Source organism: Heterodontus francisci, chromosome 31, assembly GCF_036365525.1.
Source record: "Heterodontus francisci isolate sHetFra1 chromosome 31, sHetFra1.hap1, whole genome shotgun sequence".
In the NCBI taxonomy this organism is placed as follows: Eukaryota; Metazoa; Chordata; class Chondrichthyes; order Heterodontiformes; family Heterodontidae; genus Heterodontus; species Heterodontus francisci.
In genome coordinates, this window is record NC_090401.1 from 57,321,748 (window position 1) to 57,341,576 (window position 19,829).

The 19,829-nt window shown below is 42.4% G+C and overlaps 1 protein-coding gene across 1 annotated transcript in view; it reads left to right on the forward strand.

Annotated features, from left to right (window-relative positions):
• Window positions 1–19,829, forward strand: part of si:dkey-34d22.1 (discoidin, CUB and LCCL domain-containing protein 1) — a 143,058-nt gene that overhangs the window by 109,118 nt on the left and 14,111 nt on the right. Inside the window, exons 11-14 of the mRNA XM_068011694.1 lie at window positions 6,183–6,281; window positions 11,459–11,549; window positions 12,316–12,353; window positions 14,722–14,847. Of these exons, the coding sequence (XP_067867795.1) occupies window positions 6,183–6,281; window positions 11,459–11,549; window positions 12,316–12,353; window positions 14,722–14,847 (354 nt within the window). The remainder of the gene's footprint in view (window positions 1–6,182; window positions 6,282–11,458; window positions 11,550–12,315; window positions 12,354–14,721; window positions 14,848–19,829) is intronic.

Here is a 19,829-nt window from a genome sequence, read left to right on the forward strand (position 1 = left end):
TATTCAGCAGATCAGGCAACATCTGTTGAGAGAGAAACAGAGTTAACGTTTCAGATCAATGACCTGAACAGAAAAAGTTAAAGATGCAAAAAGGTTGGATGCAATACTTACCCTTTTGCCTCCTCCTTTCCCACCATTCAGAGCCCCAAACATTCCTTCCAGATGAAATTGCAATTTACTTTTACTTCTTTCAATTTAGTATACTGTATTCACTGCTCAAAATGCAGTCTCCTCTGCGTTGGGGAGACCAAACACAGATTGGGTGACGGCTTTTTGGAACACCTCCATTCAGTCCGCAAGTGTGACCCCTAAGCCTGTCATTTTAAATCTCCGCCCCAGTCCCACTCCAACCTCTCTGCCCTCGATCACCTTCATGAAGCTCAATGCAAGCGGAAGGAACAGCATCTCATCTTTCAATTTAGGCACTTCACAGCTTTCCAGACTCAACATTGAGATCAACAATTTCAGATCATAACCTCTGCTGCTGTTTTTTCAGACAGCAGCTGTTGGTGGTGATCCTGCTATTCCCATTTACACCTCCTTTAGACCCATCTTTTGTTTCTTCACTTGTCCCATTACCATCTCCTTTCACCTTCCACTTTCATCCCTGCCTTTGATTCCCTTTTGTTCTTTCCTCTCCTCCCCCCTTTCCCTGCCTTGTACTTAGGAACATAGGAGCAGGAGTAGGCCATTCAGCCCATCGAGCCTGCCCCGCCATTCAATATGATCATGGCTGATCATCTACTTCAATGCCTTTTTCCCACACTATCCTCATATCCCCTTATGTCATTTGTATTTAGAAATCTGTCAATTTCTGCTTTAAACATACTCAATGATGGAGTTTCCACAGCCCTCTGGGGTAGAGAATTCCAAAGATTCACAACCCTCTGAATAAAGAAATTTCTCCTCATCTCTGTCCGAAGTGGCTTTCCCCTTATTTTGAAATTGTGTCTCCTGGCTCTAGGCTCCCCAACCAGGGGAAACATCTTACGCCTAAGTATTTTTCAGGTTTCAATGAGATCACTTCTCATTCTTCGAAACTCTAGAGAATACAGGCCCAGTTTCCCCAATCTCTCTTCATAGGACAGTCCCGCCATCCCGGGAACAAGTCTGGTGAACCTTCATTTGCACTCTCTCTATGGCAATAATATCTTTCCTAAGGTAAGGGGACCAAAACTGCACACAGTACTCCAAGTGCAGTCTAACCAAGGTTCTATACAATTGAAGCAAGACTTCACTACTGCTGTACTCAAATCCTCTTGCGACAAAGGCTAACCTACCATTAACCTTCCTAGTTGCTTGCTGTCCCTGAATGATAGATGTCAGTGACATATTGACAAGAACACCCAGGTCCCTTTGTACATCTACACTTTCTAATCTCTTGCCATTTAAGAAATACTCTGCACACCTGTTGCTCTTACAAAGGTGGATAACCTCACATTTTTCCACTTATATTCCATCTGCCATGTTCTTGCCCACTCGCTATGTCTGTCCAAATCCCCTTGAAGCTGCTTTGCATCTTCCTCACAACACACATTCCCATCTAGTTTTGTGTTATCCGCGAACTTGGAAAGACTACATTTGGTCCCCACATCCAAATCATTGATATATATTGTGAACAGCTGGGGCCCAGGCACTGATCCCTGCGGTACCCCACTAGTCACAGCCTGCCAATATGAGAATGACCCGTTTATTCCTACTCTCTGCTTTCTGCATGTAAACCAATCCTTATATGCCAGTATATTACCTCCTATCCCATGTGCTTTAATTTTGCTTACCAACCTCCTGTGGGGGACTTTACCAAAAGCCTTCTGAAAATCCAAGTGCCCCGACTCCCCTTTATCATTATGTTAGTTACATCTTCAAAAAACTCCTCAGGTTCATCAAGCATGATTTCCCATTCATGAATCCATGTTGACTGTGCCCAATCAGATCATTGTTATCCAAGTGTCCATTTATCACATCCTTTAGAATAGAGTCTAGCATTTTCCCAACGACTGATATAAGGCTAACAGGTCTGTAATTCCCTGTTTTTTCTCTCCCTCCCTTCTTAAATAGTGGGGTGACATTTGCTACCTTACAACCTGCAGGAACTGCTCCAGAATCTATAGAATTTTGGAAGATGATCACCAATGTATCCACTATCTCCATAGCTACCTCTTTCAACACTCTGGGATGTAGAATATCAGGTCCTGGGGACTTATCAGCCTTCAGCTCCATTAATTTCTCCGATACAATCTTCTTACTAATACTAATTTCTTTTAATTCCTCATTCCTCCTAATCCCTTTGATCTCTAATTCTGGGAGATTTCTTGTACCTTCCTCAGTGAAGACAGACACAAAGTAATCATTTAGCTTCTCTGCCATTTCTCTATTCCCATTATAAATTCTCCTGGCTCTGCCTATAATGGATTTGTCTTAGCCAAATGTTTCCTTTTTACATACCTGTAGAAGCTTTTACAGTCCGTTTTTGTATTTTATGTTAGCTTACATTCATATTCTATTCTCCTTTCTTAATCAATTTCTTCGTCCTCCTTTGCTGTATTCTAAAATCCTCCCAATCCTCAGGTTTACTACTATTTCTGGCAACTTTATAGGCCTTTTCTTTTAATCTTATACAATCCTTAACTTCCTTTGTTATCCACAGTTGACTACCTTTACTTTTGGGGTTTTTGTGCCTTGAAGGAATGTATAGTTGCTGTAAACTGTGCAATAATTCTTTAAAGACTATCCATTGCCTATGTACTGTTATACCTTTTAATGTATTTTCCCAATCCACCTCAGCCAATTTGCCCCTCATACCTTCATCATTTCCTTTGTTCAAATTTAACACCCTGGCTTCAGATTGAACTACCTCACAGCAGAAGAACAAAGAACAAAGAAAATTACAGCACAGGAACAGGCCCTTTGGCCCTCCAAGCCTGCGCCGATCCAGATCCTCCATCTAAACATGTCGCCTATTTTCTAAGGACCTGTAACTCTTTGCTTCCTGCCCATTCATGTATCTGTCTAGATACATCTTAAAAGACGCTATCGTGCCCGCGTCTACCACCTCCGCTGGCAACGCGTTCCAGGCACCCACCACCCTCTGCGTAAAGAACTTTCCACGCATATCCCCCCTAAACTTTTCCCCTCTCATTTTGAACTCGTGACCCCTAGTAATTGAATCCCCCACTCTGGGAAAAAGCTTCTTGCTATCCACCCTGTCTATACCTCTCATGATTTTGCACACCTCAATCAGGTCCCCCCTCAACCTCCGTCTTTCTAATGAAAATAATCCTAATCTACTCAACCTCTCTTCATAGCTAGCGCCCTCCATACCAGGCAACATCCTGGTGAACCTCCTCTGCACCCTCTCCAAAGCATCTACATCCTTTTGGTAATGTGGCGACCAGAACTGCACACAGTATTCCAAATGTGGCCGAACCAAAGTCTTATACAACTGTAACATGACCTGTCAACCCTTGTACTCAATACCCCGTCCGATGAAGGAAAGCATGCCGTATGCCTTCTTGACCACTCTATTGACCTGCGTTGCCACCTTCAGGGAACAATGGACCTGAACACCCAAATCTCTCTGTCCATCAATTTTCCCCAGGACTTTTCCATAAACATAATGTAAAATTCTATCATATTATGGTCACGCATCCCTAAAGGTTCTTTTATAACAAGATTATTAATTAGCCCTTTCTAATTACAAAAAACTAGATCTAAAATAGCCTGTTCTCTAATCGGTTCCTCAACATACTGCTCTAGAAATCCATCCCTAACACACTCCAGAAACTCGTCCTCCACAGCATCAGTGCTCATTAGGTTTACCCAGTCTATATGCATATTGAGGCCACCCATGATTACTGTATTACCCATGCCACATACTTCTCTAATCTCCTGATTTATACCATGCCCCACACTACTGTTTGGTGGCCTATAAATAACTCCTACCAATGTTTGCTGCCCTTGCTGTTTCTTAGCTCCACCCAAGCAGATTCCACATTCTGTTCTTTCAATCTGAGATCCTCCCTTACTAAAGTACTGATCCCATTATTATCAGTGCAACACCAACTCCTTTTCCTTTTTGCCTGTCCTTCCTCAATGTCGAATATTCTTGAATATTCAGTTCTCAGTCTTGGTCACCCTGTTGCCACGTTTCCATTATGGCAATTAGATCATACCCATTTACATCTATTTGGGCCTTTAAATCATCTACCTTGTTGTGAATGCTGTGTGCATTCAGGTAGAGTGTCCTTAACCTTGTCTTCTTGACATTATTCTGCATTCTAAGCCAAGTTGATGCTCGCCTTTGTTTCGCCTGCCTTCTAATGTCACTTGCAGCTTTACTTCCTTCCAATGTGAGATACCCCTCAGGTTCCCATCCCCCTAACAAGCTAGTTTAAACTCTCCCCAACAGGACCAGAACTAATATCCACCAGCACTAGCAAAGCTCCCTGCGAGGATATTAGTTCTGGTCCTGTTAAGGTGTAGCCCGTCCATCTTGTACAGGTCCCACCACCCCAGAACTGGTCCCAATGCCTCAGAATTCTGATGCCCTCCCTCCTACACTAATTCTCCAGCCATGTGTTCAATCGATCAATCTTCCTATTTCTATGCTCACTAGCACATGACACTGGGAGTAATCCTGAGGTTACAGCTCTTGAGGTCCTGCTGTTTCATTTCCTTCCTAACTCCCTAAAATCTGCTTTCAGGACCTCATCCTTCTTCCTGCCTATGTCATTGTGGACCACGACCTCTGGCTGTTCATCCTCCCCCAGAAGGATGTCCTGCAGCTGCTCTGTGACACTTGCTTAAGACCTGTTACATTTCTGACTTTTTCCAGTTCTGAAGAAAGGTCATTGACCTGAAACGTTAACTCTGTTTCTCTCTCCACAGATGCTGCCTGACCTGCTCTATATTTCCAGCATTTTCTGTTTATTTCCAGCATTGGCAGTACTTTGCTTTTGTATAGATCAAACAGGTCTATTGTAGAGAAATCAGACGTGCTTCCCCACCGGAGGAATACTTGAGGGCCAGTCAATAATATTGAAGGGGAAATCAATCACTTGTTGGTATGGTAGCTTAGTGATTATGTTACTGAAATAGTATTCCATAGGCCTGTATTAATAATCCAGAGATATAAATTCAAATCCCACCATGGTAGCCGGGGAATTTAAATTAAGTTAAATAAATAAATCTGGAGTAGAAAGCTAGTATCAGTAATGGTGGCCATGAAAACCTATCTGGTTCATTAAAGTTCTTTAGGGAAGGAAATCTGCTGTCCTTACCTGGTCTGTCCTTGGTGTGACTCCAGACCAACAGTAATGTGGTTGACTCTGAAATACCCCAGCAAGCCACTCAGTTGCCCCTACCCTCTAAAGGGCACTCCGGAATGGGCAATAAATGCTTGTGTAGATTGTGACCTTTACCAGATCATGAGTATCATTTTATATTTTATATCTTGTAATTAAGAAAATGTTAGATTTTTTTTTATAGTGCCCGGAAGTTTTTTTCAAGTCTATTGGTAGAGCCTTTTGATTTTATCTTTGTTCTTAATGGAATACAGTGTGGAGCTGTAGAGTATAATAGCCAACTTATACGGGGTTTCCATTTATACCTGGATATAATTATCTCATACTCACCCAACAGATGTTTAATAATGTGCCTGTAGTCCCTGACATTTAATATGTTAATTCACACAATTAAGCCATGTTTAGTTCTTTTATTAAATCTGGGTATTTCCCAGATCTCATTAAGATTATTGCCTTTTAAATAAACAGGGCGAAGCAAATTCAAGATCCCATACATGCACCCACATCCCATGAATGAATAAATAAAAACAAAATTACAGCTGATGTGGATTGCCACCTGAAGCATGAAGAGCTGTATTGGCAGAGGCCTGAGAAAAAGACACATGGCTAATTACACTGCGGGGAATGATGTATCACACCAGGAGAAGATAAGGGAGAGGAGGTTAACAGAAGGAAGAAAAGGATCAGAACATAAATTATACTGTGAGGAATAGATAGCTAATACTGAAAGGGAACATATAGAAAATCCTGTTTGCTGCTGGAATTGCTGAAGGAAGGTCAAACTGTCTTCGAATGAAGCATCAGGTTTTCAGAGTGATGCTGCTTTAAGGTGCCACTCTAGATTATGTTTATGTTCACTCTGCCTTTGTTTTACTCCAGGAATTCCTCGTAGTTCAAAACCTTTGCCCAAGCCGACCACTATTCCCACAGAAAGCAGCACTCTGGCAGATCTTATCATTGTGGAGAAACACTCACCAGGTAATGTGAAGGCTGAAATGAGACAAAAAAAAATGCTTGAAATCTGAAACTAAAACAGAAAATGCTGGAAATGCACTATTTACCACATCAGCATTTGTGAAGAGAAGACAGGTTCGAGTGCAGATTGTAATCTTTACCAGACCATGATTATCATTTTCTATTTTATATCCTGGCATTAAGAAAATGCTATTTTCAATAATGGACATAAAATATTTTCAAGTTTATTAGTAGAGCTTTTAGATTTTTTCTTTGTCTTTAATGGAGCACAGTGTGAGGCTGTGATGAACAATACAGGCCAATAGAGTGGAAAAACAAACTTATAAGGGGGTTCCATTTATACCTAGATATTATTACTTCATACTCACCCAAAGGATGTACCTGGTGTTTAATAATGTGGCTGTAGTCCCTATGTTTAATGCTATTTTACATAATGGGCTGGATCTTACCATAGACGGACAGGACTTTGCCACCGACGTAAAAGTCAGTGACGAACCCACTTCCGCCTAGCCTGGGGATCTGACCTGCATTTTACAGGTTCCCGGGCTTTAATTGTCCTGAGGTGGGATTCCACCCGCTTGAGGGAGGAGGTCCCGCCTCAGTGAGCTGCCAGCCAATCAGCAGGCTGGCAGCTCTCAGTCCCAACAGCGCCACCAGGAGCTGTGACCACTGCTGGGACTGCAGCCCAGCCGATGCCATGGAGCCAGACTTCAGGTAAGTTGGGCTTGCCTCATTGGTGGGGGGGGGTGGTCGGTCGTGACGGCAAGGCAAGGGTAGTCGTTTGGGGGGGGGGGGGCGTCTTGGGTTCCGGGGGTGGGTTGGGAGGTGGGGGCAGGCCTCAATTGGACACTCTGTGCTCGACTGCCATGGCACCTCCCCAATGCACGGAAAAGCCAGCAGCTATCGCTGGGCGGCCTCAATTGGCCTCGGGCAGGTGGTCCCCATCCCCCACCCCTCGCTGACTGCCGTAAAGTTGGCCAGAGGCGGGAACAGGGCGGGAAGGCCTCCCGGAGCCTCCCGCTCAATTTTACGCCGGCCCCACGCCACCATCCAACCCGCTGGGGTGGCGTAAAATTCAGCCCCATAAGGCATGCTTAATTTTTCCATTAAATCTGGGCATTTCCCCTATCTCATTAAGATTATTGTCATTTAAATAAACCGGGCAAAGTAAAATCAGGATCCATACATACACCCACAAACTGGGCAGCTGGACAGTTAAAATCACCCAGGTTACTGTCCAGCCCTGGAGGCGCTGGGAACTGATGGTTCCTGATTTTAATCCACTCAACTGAATTGGCGATAAGGATGCTCACCCAAAGCCAGAGGGGTCTAACTGCAATCGTAACATAGTGGCATGAGTGGGAAGCTGCAGTGAGTTTCCTGCCAGGTCAACATACCGTCAATGCAGATCAGAGCCAGAAGAGGCCCAAATAGGCACTTTCTTTTGTGGAAAAGCTTTAAAAAAAAATTTTAACTTCACTTCCCTCCGAGCCACACAAAAATAGTTTATGTCTCCCATACCATGGACTCACTCTTATCAGCTATCTAATAATCAACGAGTAAAGAGGTTAGCAGGATCTCTCTGGAGGTAGAAGTAGCTTCAAGATGACACACCTTCAATGGAAGTTCAAAACCGATTGAGTTCTCTGTGGCAGGCTAAGGTAATCTGATACCCATGACAAACAAGTCCACAAAATTCCCTGGCTGATCAACCACCTGTCACTGGTATACTTTTCACTCAGCTCCAGAAAACAATAGGAATTAATGCCCTCCTGGAAGATTGTTCTCTCTGGGCACATAGAAGGAAACTTACCAATGTTCGGCCTGGGTGAGTTGGGTGATTTCAATTTGTTGAACTACAGCACTGCCTGCACATACTTGGAGTCCTAAATTTTGATTTAGCCAACCTGCATCTAATCTCTCTGTATCTGGATAAATTGAGTGTGTCCCTATTGGCAGATCTCTCCGTATCTCCAGATAATTGACCAATAGCTCCATACGGAAACTTGACCCATGCAGATGTCTCAGTATCTTGGTGCAGAGATTTTTAAACACAACAGATGCTCCAGAGAAAAATAAATGGGAAGGGTCCATCTTTGGTTATGATGATTCTATGCTGTGTCATTATTTTTATATTGGTTTTGATAAAAACAAAAATAATGAAACTAAATAGTAAAACAAAAAATGCTTGTGCTGACTGATAATAAGGAGATGATTAGTAAATTGCGAGTTGCTTTTGACAAATTGTGATTGGGTTCATAAATGGCAGATGTCATTCGGTGTGGAGTATTACTGTGTTATACACAAGTGCCAGGAACTACAAGATGTATTCTATGCGTGGGTGCCCACTGAAAGTAGTACGGCAGGAATGGGTCATCATTGACGGCTCACTAAAGATTCATAAACAATGTGTGGTAGCTGCAGGGAAGCAATAAAAGTTCAATGAAATATTTACATGTCAATAAAGCAAAAGTATACTTCAGCTGTCTAAGATTTTGGTATCTCTGCACTTGAATTGTGTCCCATTTTTGTCCCCACATCTGGTCATGGTTAGATATAGAGGCTCTAGAGAGTGCAAAGGAAGGCAACAACAATGTTATCTAAACTTCGATCTCTATAAGAGGATAGGCTTAGAAAGCTAGGGTCATTAATTTTGGAGAAATGTAAGCTCAAGGGGCTAAAATTCAGGTTTTTAACATCCTGAAAGTAGATTTGGATAAGATATTCAAAACAAAAAGCAATAAGCAAGCTTATTGGCAAGAGGTCAGCTAAGATGTGAGTAAGTTTTCATTTTTCAGAGTTGTCCTCTTGAACAGTTTACCAATGGATATAGTAAGTATGGGCATACCATTGTCTTTTAAGAAGAGACATGGCTATCGTCTGATTAACAAAGACTTTGCAACAGATCAGGAGTGTGGGAATTAATTGAGTATGTGGGAAGATAATTTTCCAGAGTTCTTCCTGAAATTGGCCATAGGTTTTTTTTTTCTTATTGTGCCTAACAGTTGGGAGGGCATAGCATGAGACTAAACCATCTAGTGGAGAGGTTGAACATTGAGTGGTTTTGGTCTCACCCTTTATGTATGTTCCTACTGAATTTCTTACTTAGAAGAGTGATTTTCGAATGAACTGATAGCAATGAGTTGTGCACATTCAGAGCAGGTATTGGGACAATTCTTAAGAGTGCATCTCACCATGGGAAATATTCAGCAGTGCAGGACTGGGGATTTGTTATGCTAGCTCTCACTTTCAAGAAAAGAAAAATACATGATTCAAGTTAACAGGTACAATGAGTTTGAATGAAAAATGAAAAGCACAAAATAAGAATGTTTAGTCAATATATCTTTTGTCTGCAGTGGGTAGATGCTGAGGTGTAGCCTTGCAAATGGAATAGACCTCAGCTACAGTCCCTGGGTCATAATCACTGCTAGGGATAGCAGAGGGATATTTACAATTGGCCTTAGTGGCCTTTGCTTTGGGAGAGAGGAAAGTTTAACATGGGCTCCTGTTCCTGATTCCTGCTACATGTATGGACATCGAATCAGTAAATACTATCCCACAATCGAAGAACCTGCCCAATTCTCAGGGTGCCGTGTGAAGAATCATGCAATTAGGGGACTGCCATTGACAGACAACCGTACCACCTTTTTAAGATGAAGGGGAAAATGATTCTCAAATGTGTTAATACAAACTTTAGGAACAATAGAAACTTATAATCTTGGTTCTGTAAGTTATATGAAAACAAAATTTCTGGATTAAAATATGAACAACATTTCATTGCCTATATTGAGTAACACCATTTTTAAATTTTAATATTGCCTCTTCTAAGCCCTGACTTCATAGATATTCAACCCTGTCACCCATACCTAACTAGGAAACCCAGTGAACAGCTTCTGGCACAATTATGTTGCAGAGCAGCTAATGGGAAGCATGCAGGCGTGAAGGTGAAGGCGATTAGTGACATTTTTTTCCCACCTCGTGGGATACTCACTTAGCAACCAGATGAAACAGGGACAAAACTTTATGCATGTATCGGCAAATACATATGGGGCTGGATTTTACCTTAGGCGAGCGGGAATTCGCCACCAACATAAAAGTCGGTGGCCAACCTGCTTCCCCCTAGCCCGGGGATCCGTCCCGCATTTTACGGGTCCCCGGGCTTTAATTGTCCTGAGGCAGGACTTCCACCCGCCTGAGGGAGGAGGTCCCGCATCAGTGAGCTGCCAGCCAATTAGCGGGCTGGCAGCTCTTAGTCCCAGCAGCGCCACCGGAAGCGGTGGCCAACCCTGGGACTATAGCCCAGCCGACGACATGAAGTCAGGAGTGAAGGTAAGTTGGGCATGCCTCACCAGGGGGATTGGTCGTGCCCTGGTGAGGCTAGGGTGGTCGTTTGGGGGGAAGGGGAGGTGTCTTGGGTCCCTGTGCCCGACTACCATGGCACCCGCCAGGTGCACGGAAAGGCCGGCAGCTATCACTAGGCGGCCTTTCACGTCCCCAGCACACCCGCTTGCCACGGGTCAGTGGCTACTTAAGGGCGTTGATTGGCCTTGGGCAGGCGGGCCGTTCCCCCGACCCCCACTCCAGCCTAACCGCCGTAAAGTTGGCCAGAGTTGGGAGCGGGCCGGGAAGGTCTCCCAGAGCCTCCAGCTCAATTTTATTTATTTATTTATTTAGAGATACAGCACTGAAACAGGCCCTTTGGCCCACCAAGTCTGTGCCGACCAACAACCACCCATTTATACTAACCCTGCAGTAATCCCATATTCCCTACCACCTACCTATACTAGGGGCAATTTACAATGGCCAATTTACCTATCAACCTGCAAATCTTTGGCTGTGGGAGGAAACCGGAGCACCCAGCGAAAACCCACGCGGTCATAGGAAGAACTTGCAAACTCCGCACAGGCAGTACCCAGAATTGAACCTGGGTCCCTGGAGCTGTGAGGCTGCAGTGCTAACCACTGCACCACTGTGCCGCCCTGATCCGCCACCATCTGGCCCGCTGGGGCGGTGTTATATTCAGCCTATGAATTCTGGTCTTGGCTAAGACTCAAACCTTCAGCCACCAGGGGTAAGAAAGCCAAGATGGAAGCTTGTATTCATGAACATATTCGTAAGGAGTGTGTATGTAGATCAGATGTCTTATAATTATAATCAGTGTAATATCTATTTTTTTGCAGGTTTCAATTTACGAGTGATACTTATAGTGGTTGGTTTCATAGTCATCATTTCTATAGCTGTCCTGTTGCTGTGCCTGTACTGCAAGAAAAGGTGAGTCATTCAGAAATACTGTTAAAATCCAGTGTTTAATAAATCAAACAGGAAGTTCAAACTTATTCAGAAGTGTATTCCCAGTTGCTTCTAATCCTATAGAATTAAGCGAAATAACTTTTAGCTGATTGAGTGTCACATTGATACAAAACTTTGATTCCTAATAGAAACATGAATTTTTTGAAACATTCAAAGCTGGTGGATGAAAGAGTATCATCTTAGACAGTAGCTAGTGAAAGGTAGTGGCTCAGGACCAGGGAACGACACGGAATCCTTGAAAAAAAAACCCAGCTGGCCTTTGCATGAATTGATTTTTAAAAACATGGAAGGCAAGTGTGAGTTGTTAATGTTCGCAATGAGCTGCAGCTTCGTTGTGAATCATTTGAATTGAGGTTAAAGAATGCTGCTCTCAAGATACGTGAATGATAATGTGCCATAATCCTTTTTTAATCCTTTGCCTTATGTCTAATTAGGATGTGTTATGCAAATTTGCTTTTATTGGAGTAGAAGTTTTGCATAGTTAGGAACAATCTGCAACAATCTACTGTTATGCATGAGAAAAACTGAAAGCTAACAAAACATTAAAAAGTATTCCCATTTTGAAGTGGACTATAACCAGTGTTTTTATAAAAATGTAGAAACTGCTAATTTTGAGGAATTTAGTTAAATATTTTATTTTATTTGAGATACTACTACTAATAGTTATTTGAGTAAGATGAGATTTTGTTCGTACAGATATCTATAATTGACATTGTATTCTATGTAGGAAGACTGGACCAAGAATGGACTGCTCTTTCCTAAAAGGTAAACTATTTTGTTAATTTTCAGAAAGGGTTAGATTGTCACATAATTGACTTTGTAAGTAATCTGTAACCGCCCCCCCCCCCAACTTTGCCAACCTGTCACAAAGTCATTGAATCCTCCTGTGCTATGGGTCCACGGGCACTCCAATACCTCATCTAGGTGAATATGTGTGAGCCAAGGCACTGAGCATTGGCAGGCTGTCTAGTTAGCTATTTGACAATGGACAGCATCACAGCTTAACTTGATTCTGTTCTCCCCCAAATGTCCATAAGTATCTTCTTCTTTGGCAGTGCCTCAGGAACGAGGATGACTTTCTTCCACTCCACGGTTGTGGGTCCATAGGTGACCGAATAGTCCAATTCTGGATCTGCACACACTCCCACAGGTGGGGCAGATTTCTGAGTGCTCCTTCTGCTGTTTGGTCACTTGGCCGCTGCCTGGGCATGTCAACATTGTTCAAACTGGCTGGGACCTTCGCGGATGCTTCTTCTCAATTTTGGGCAGTCTCGGGCAAGAGAGTCCCACGAATCAGTGGAGATGCCATATTTTTTCAAGGAGACTTTAAGGACATCATTGTAGCGTTGCCTTTGCCCTCCTGGTAGCCTCTTGCCGTGATGGAGCTCAGAGTAGAAAGCTTATTTTGGGAGTCTTGTGTCAGACATGCGGGCGATGTGGCCTGCCCAACGTAACTGACTAGCCATGACCAGTGTCTCGATACTGGGGATGTTGGCCTGAGAGAGGACACTGATATTGGAGTGCCTGTCCTGCCAGTGAATTTGCAGGATCTTTCAGAGACAGCTCTGGTGAAATCTCTCCAGGCTTAAAGATGTCTGCTGCACCGTGTTCATGTTTCTGACGCATACAGGAGGGCAGGTCCCCCAAATATCCATAAGTATACAGGAACAGCAAGTGACATATATAGTGAGTGTCCACTCCCTTTGTGCCAGACCTTGTAAAGAGTGGACAACAGCCCTGCCCCTTCAAAGGTTGTGTGGGAACCATAGAATAGTACAGCACCATTCAGCCCATTGAGTCTCTGCCAGACCTTTTGAAGATCAATCCAGTTAGTCCCATAACCCAGTGGTTTTTTCTTCTTAATGTATATATCCAATTCCCTGTTGAAGGTTGCTATTGAATCTGCATCCATCACCTTATCAGGCAGTGTGTTCCAAATCCTAACCACTTATCTCATTTTAAAAAAAAGTTCTTCCTCTTGTCGCCTCTGGTTCTTTTTGAAAATCACCTTAACTCTGTGTCCATAGATTATCGACACTTCAGCCATTGGAAACAGTTTCTCTATCTAAACTCTGTTCATGATTGTAAACACCTCTTTCAAATCTTCATTTTCTCTGCTCTATGGAACTCAATCCTAAGGTCAGTGCCGAGTGTATCCAGGTACTGGCCTGTTTTCTGACCCATCCACTGCAATTCTGATGGAGTTATGGCGGGGGTGCATTGAAGGGCTGAGGAATTTCAAGCCCTCTGCTTTGTTGGAAACCTTGAAATGTTGTCTGTTGAGTATAACCAGTTTGGTTTGGATGTTGCAATTTTAATATTAGTGATATCCTGGAGATTGCCTTTGTGGATTTGTGAAAAATCTCAGTGCTTTATTTTATTCCTTCTGCTCCTGAAAGTTCTTTTTGGGTTCCACAACTACTGGGAGCCCACCAGTATTTCACTCATGCCCATTCTTCACAGTGAGTTTCGAAAGGAGCTTTTGGCACACCGTTTGGCTGCAGAACACAACAACTTATCTGAATCCTGTTCTGAAGCAGTTTGCTTCTGTAATAATATAACATAAGAAATAAAAACAGGAAATGCTGGGGAGGTCAGGCAGCATTTGTGGAGAAAGAAACAGAGTTAACGTTTCAGGTCAATGATCTTTTGTCAGAACTAGAAAAAGTTAGAGACGTAACAGATTTTCAGCAAATACAGAGGCAAGGAAAGGGGGAGGAACGAATGAAAGGGAAGGTCTGTGATAGGGTGGAAGGTAGGAGAGATTACATGACAAAAGGGAGATGGTAATCTGACAAGTAAAACACAAAAAATGGGTCTAGAGGAGGTGTAAATGGCAACTGCAGAACCATTACCACCAGCTACTGTCCGAAGAAGTGGGAACAGTGGTTTATGATCTGAAAATTTTGAACTCAGTGTTGAGTCCAGCAGGCTTTAAATGTCTGATCGAAAGATGAGGTGCTGCTCTTTGAGGTTCTGCTGAGCTTCAAATAATGCCATTCAGATCCTTATTGTGTCTCGAAGTGCTTCGCAGCCAGTTATGTACTTTTGAAGTGTCGTTCATTTGTTTGAACTGCATTAAGGTAATCAACTAGAAAAGTTGTTTATTTTACATGTCCCTTTTTATCTTCAGTATGTGACAAATCAATGAAAAAGCAGAACTGTCAAAGGGGTCAACTGCAGCCCATTGAGTCAGTAATTATTACTTATACAAATGAGGAGGAATCTTGCAGGAACATCACTGGAAACAGCTTGTCAGGTACTCGATCTATTTACCTTTTCCATCAATAAATATCACGGATTTTCTTAATCAATTATAATTCTTACCCACTTTTCTCCCCTCCTCTCCTGAAAACAGGGATTAAAGTTAAATACGCATTTGTAACTCTGATACCTCACCCAAGCCACTGTTGCATGACTGTTAACTCTGTGACTCTGGAGGATAACCCAGCAGAGTCGAACCCTGTTCCAAAACTGCACTTTTCAGCCAAAGTTACTCTATAGCATCAGGAGTGGGACAGAATGAAAAAGAACCATAAAAGGCTAACTAGTTCATCAAGCCAGTCCCATCCAGACATGCTGCAGCCTGCATGCGCCATTAATTCCCCCTCCCCATCCCAGTCACACAATCTTCTCGGAGAGACAAACAAGAGGGAAAAAAAACTGGCCTATTTCTCTCCAAACACGGAAGGCAATTAAGCAAACTCGAGGAGATTGCAGCAACAATATCAATAATTGCAACTACCCTTCGCCTACCCTCTAATGACATGAGATGTTCTCAACACTCAGCTGCTCAGTCAACTCCCTTTTGAACCGCTGTGAAGAATCCGTATTGAATGGACAATTGGTAATCTATTCCAGAGTTTGACCAATTTCTGTCCAAAGGAATCCTTCATCACATCTAACCTAACTTTGTTTTTGTATCTTATACTCATGGTCCTTGGCTGTCACATCCCTTTCCAGTTCTAATAACATGTACCTGGATAGTATCTACAAAATACTTCAATCATATCACCTCGAAGTCTTTATCCAATGAAAAAAAATCCTTGATCCTAACATTTTAGCCCTAAAACTAGGTATCCTTCTGGTTGAAAAGCTGGCTGGCTCTTCCCATCTTTCACCCTAAATTGTCACACCCAATTTACTGTTTTGGCTGAGATCATCTAACTCAACACCAACAAGGATTGAACCTACGTCTTTATTGGCTTTATCAACTGAGGCATCTGGAAAGCCCACTTCACAAGTTCAATCCCTGACTTATATTGAGCCAGCTAACCAAGCACAGCTAATGAACTATGCTCAGATAGTAGCTCGTGCCTCTGAATCAGAAGGTTGTGGGTTCAAGTCCCACACCAGAGACTTGCGCACAAAAATCCAGTCTGACACTCCAGTGCAGTTCTAAGGGAGTGCTGCATTATCAGAGGTGCCATCTTTCGGATGAGGCATTAAAATAAGGCCCCATCAGTTCTCCTCAGGTGAATGTTTTAAAGAGCAGGGAACTTATCCTTAGTGTCCTATCCTCAATTATCAGTTTATCCCTCAATCAACATCATAAAAACATTATCTGGTCATTATCACATTGCTGATTGTGGGAGCTTGCTGTGTGTAAATTGGCTGCATCATTTCCTACATTACAACGATGACTACACTTCAAAAATACTAAATTGGTTGTAAAACTCTTTGGGATGCCCTGGGATTGTAAAAGATGCTCTGTAAATATAATCTTTTTTCCTTCCGCACTGCTGGCATAGCTTGAACACGCAGACAGAGTGTGCTTTGTCCACACATATTTGCGGATCTTGTGGCAACTATATTTTACAAGAAAGCATTTTTTTTTTACATTCCAAACATCAGGGAAGAATCCAAATTTAATTCCAAATCAGCTAGGTTTAGCTGATCTGAGCTGAAGCATCATTATGGGTGCTCTGTTTGGCATTGGTTAGAAAGGGATTGAGGTCAGTAAAGGGTCAGGTTCTATTGTGATTCCCCACATGGTCACTTAATTTTCTGACATTGCCAAGGAACGACCATGAATAATGACTGGTTAATTAAGAAACTGGACAGCATCCAGTACCTCACCCCTACCACAATGTCTTCAGAACAGGAGAGGAAATTAACAGGAAAGTTATATCTCTGGTTATGCATCTCCATTGAAATACAATGGAAAGCCTAATTTCACTAGAGCCATTTTAGGTCTCATTAAATACATATTTTGTCAGTTGAGTCCTTTCACCAATGACTTTTTATGAAAAACTAAGACCATCCACCGGCATGAGCCAGTGCTTTTAGAAAACAAGTGAAGAAAATTGAATGCAGATACCAGAAATGAATGGTATTGCATTTTATTTGTGAGCTGTTACTCAATCTGGAAATGTACCAGCTCAATTTATTGTATTTACTACGTTGCCTTTTTCGGAAGACAACAGAATGAAAATTCCTTCTGTGGCATTCCTGAACAGAGAATGTTAGAACACAGCACTTCCACTTCAATCAGTGCTCTCTTAAAATTGCAATCTCTGATCGCACCTTAGTGCTTTAAAATTCTAGAAGTGAATTATAATGAGGTTGTGCTCTATTTCTTCACCTGCATCCCCCCTCCCTCCCTCCCCCCCCCCCCCCAGTTATTTTTAAAGATTTATTGATGTTAAGTCCTCGTGGACATATGGTGTAAATGCTAGAAAGTTCTCAAAATGCATTCTCTAGCTCATACATCCTCTTCCAGCAGACCTAATTTGTCCCTTGAGTGTATTCTGGAAACAGAACTGGGACATATTTAAATTCAAGCACCTAAATATCCTTGTCTTTACATTTCCTGCACATGATTGATGCTAACTTTTTTCGATGGGAGCTGGAAATTAAAGTTTGGAACACCCCTTCCCCCCACCACCCCCCAAAAAAATTTTTTTATCCTATTTTGGTGAGATCAATAGTGTCCTATCAAAATCGGTGAGATTTGCACAGATTCCCCAAGTCCTCTTGATCTGGCAATGCTAACGATCCTAATTGCTAAGGTACACAAACACCACCAGTAAATTCTGACAGGAAAGTGACAAGCAAATAGTTGGAAAGAAATGCAGAATTGTTTCTTTGACTAGGAACAATAGAAACGGCATTCAAAATAAAACAAATCAGTCACAAGGTCAAGTGGAGGTGTAGCCTTAAAACATTCATGATTCGCAACTGACCTGGAAGGAATTTTCACCTTTTCTTCTTAAAAGGCCAACACAATAAATAAAATGAGTACATTGCTGGGAGAAACCATTCAAAGTTTCTTTGTACTAAGTTTTAGCAGATTAATGTACATTAACTTTGGAGCTTTCCTGGCAGGCGAAGACCATTCAGGAGCTGCCATGGTAGGTGGGTATCTTTACTTGAGGGGCCAGGAAAAGCAGCCAGGTCCCACAAAGAAAGTGGCAATTTTGACTGCCAGGGACCTCCCACGACACCTACCCAAAACCCCCTCATCACGATTTACCTGCTTGACAGAAAGTCTTCCTTTTGAGGATGGCCTCTGGCCTGCAATAGCCCAAACTTCCAATACTGCCTGTCTGCCAGCTGCCACTTTCTGCCTATTTTGAGCTGGAAGCTGACTGGCAAAACCCAGATGAGGCCTGAGAGTTAAAATACCCCGAGCCTGAAATCTGGGCCTGCGAATACAGTTTGCACTCGCCCAGTGCCCGCACCTACCTGCCCAAAGTTAAAATCAACCCCATAAACTTTGAACAAATAGCAACAAAAACTTCTTTAGAGTGGTATATCTTGGGGCTAATCAAACAACATAATAGAGGAAAATGGACTGAGGTTATTCAAAACACAATTCAATGCCATGAGGGGAAGATGATGACTATCCATGCTCAAATAGTCTTTGCTCATCACTTACTTTTCTTAAGCCGCCTAATTGAAGCGATGAAGCAAGGAGAAAAGGAGGGTGGTAAAAGCAGCAAAAAATTTTTTAAATGAATATTTTCATCAATAATGTCCTATCCAGAAAGCAGTGGCTGCTTGATGCATGTTAATCACACTCTGATACTTCACCCATATGGTTTTATTCAAGGGTGAAGCTGAAAGCTGTCAGCAGGTTATTTGGTCATGCAGTGGGCATTTTACTGTCATTCACCTAAGAGCATTGTGAGCAATTGTCATGCCCCTACTGCTGGCCAGCTAACATCAGTTCACTCAACATTCACCCAGGATATCTCACTCACAGGAACTTATCGCTTCATAAATTCATTCGGTTTATCACAAGACCACAACAGATGAGAAAGCCTATGTTAATTCCTCCATCCAGAGACATCCTAAAGTAATCCCATCTCAGCAACAGCTATTTCTTAAAAGATCATTTACACCAATCTTCCTGGGAGTCCATCCCAAACATCGGTTACTCTTTTGTTTAAGAATTTCTCGAGATCGGTCATAAATCTACCTTTCATTGATTGAACCTGCATACTGGTCTTAATCTCATAATATAAAGTATCATTCCGTATTTACCTTTTCTATTACCTTAACTATCTCATATATCTGTAAAAGATCACCTCTCTGACATCTCCTTTCAAGGCTGAAAAGCCAAAGCTGTCTAGTCTTTTCTCACAACATAGCCCTTTGATATGAAGGATCAGTCTCATCCCTCTTCTCTGCACTGCCTCGATCACTTGAATATCTCTTTTGTGTCCAGCAATTGGAACTGGACATTATACGTAAGAAACAATCTAACCAGAGTGCTATGTAGTTTGGTCACCACTTCCCCGACTTGTATTATACTGTTCTATCTATGTTGTTCGCCAGTTTGTTGGCTTGGTTGTTTGCTGCTCTGCATTGGTTGAATATCAAGTGTCAAATCTACTAGGCTTTCTGCTTTGTCCTGGGCTGTTTCAACACTGTTCTTGGCATAGGTGTATTCTTCAATATTTTATCTTTTTTTTAAATTCCAAAATATACTTCATTCATAAAAATCTGTAAAAAAAAAACATTACAAAACAGTTCCAAAAAGCACCAAGTCAAAACAGTAGAAACAGTGCAAAGGAGATCAGTTTCCTTCAATACAAGAGTGAGTTGCCTCACAACCCTTCCATTTCATTTTACATGCCATGTACATCTTACAGCAGACAAATATTTTCTGGCTACAGTTCGAGGGGTTTTCCATGGATCCAGCCCCTCCGTTCACCTTGGTGAGGGGTTCCTTACAGAGTGGTCTTTCCCCATTGAGCCTTTGCCGCGGCTGCCCCAAGCTTTAGTGCGTCCCTC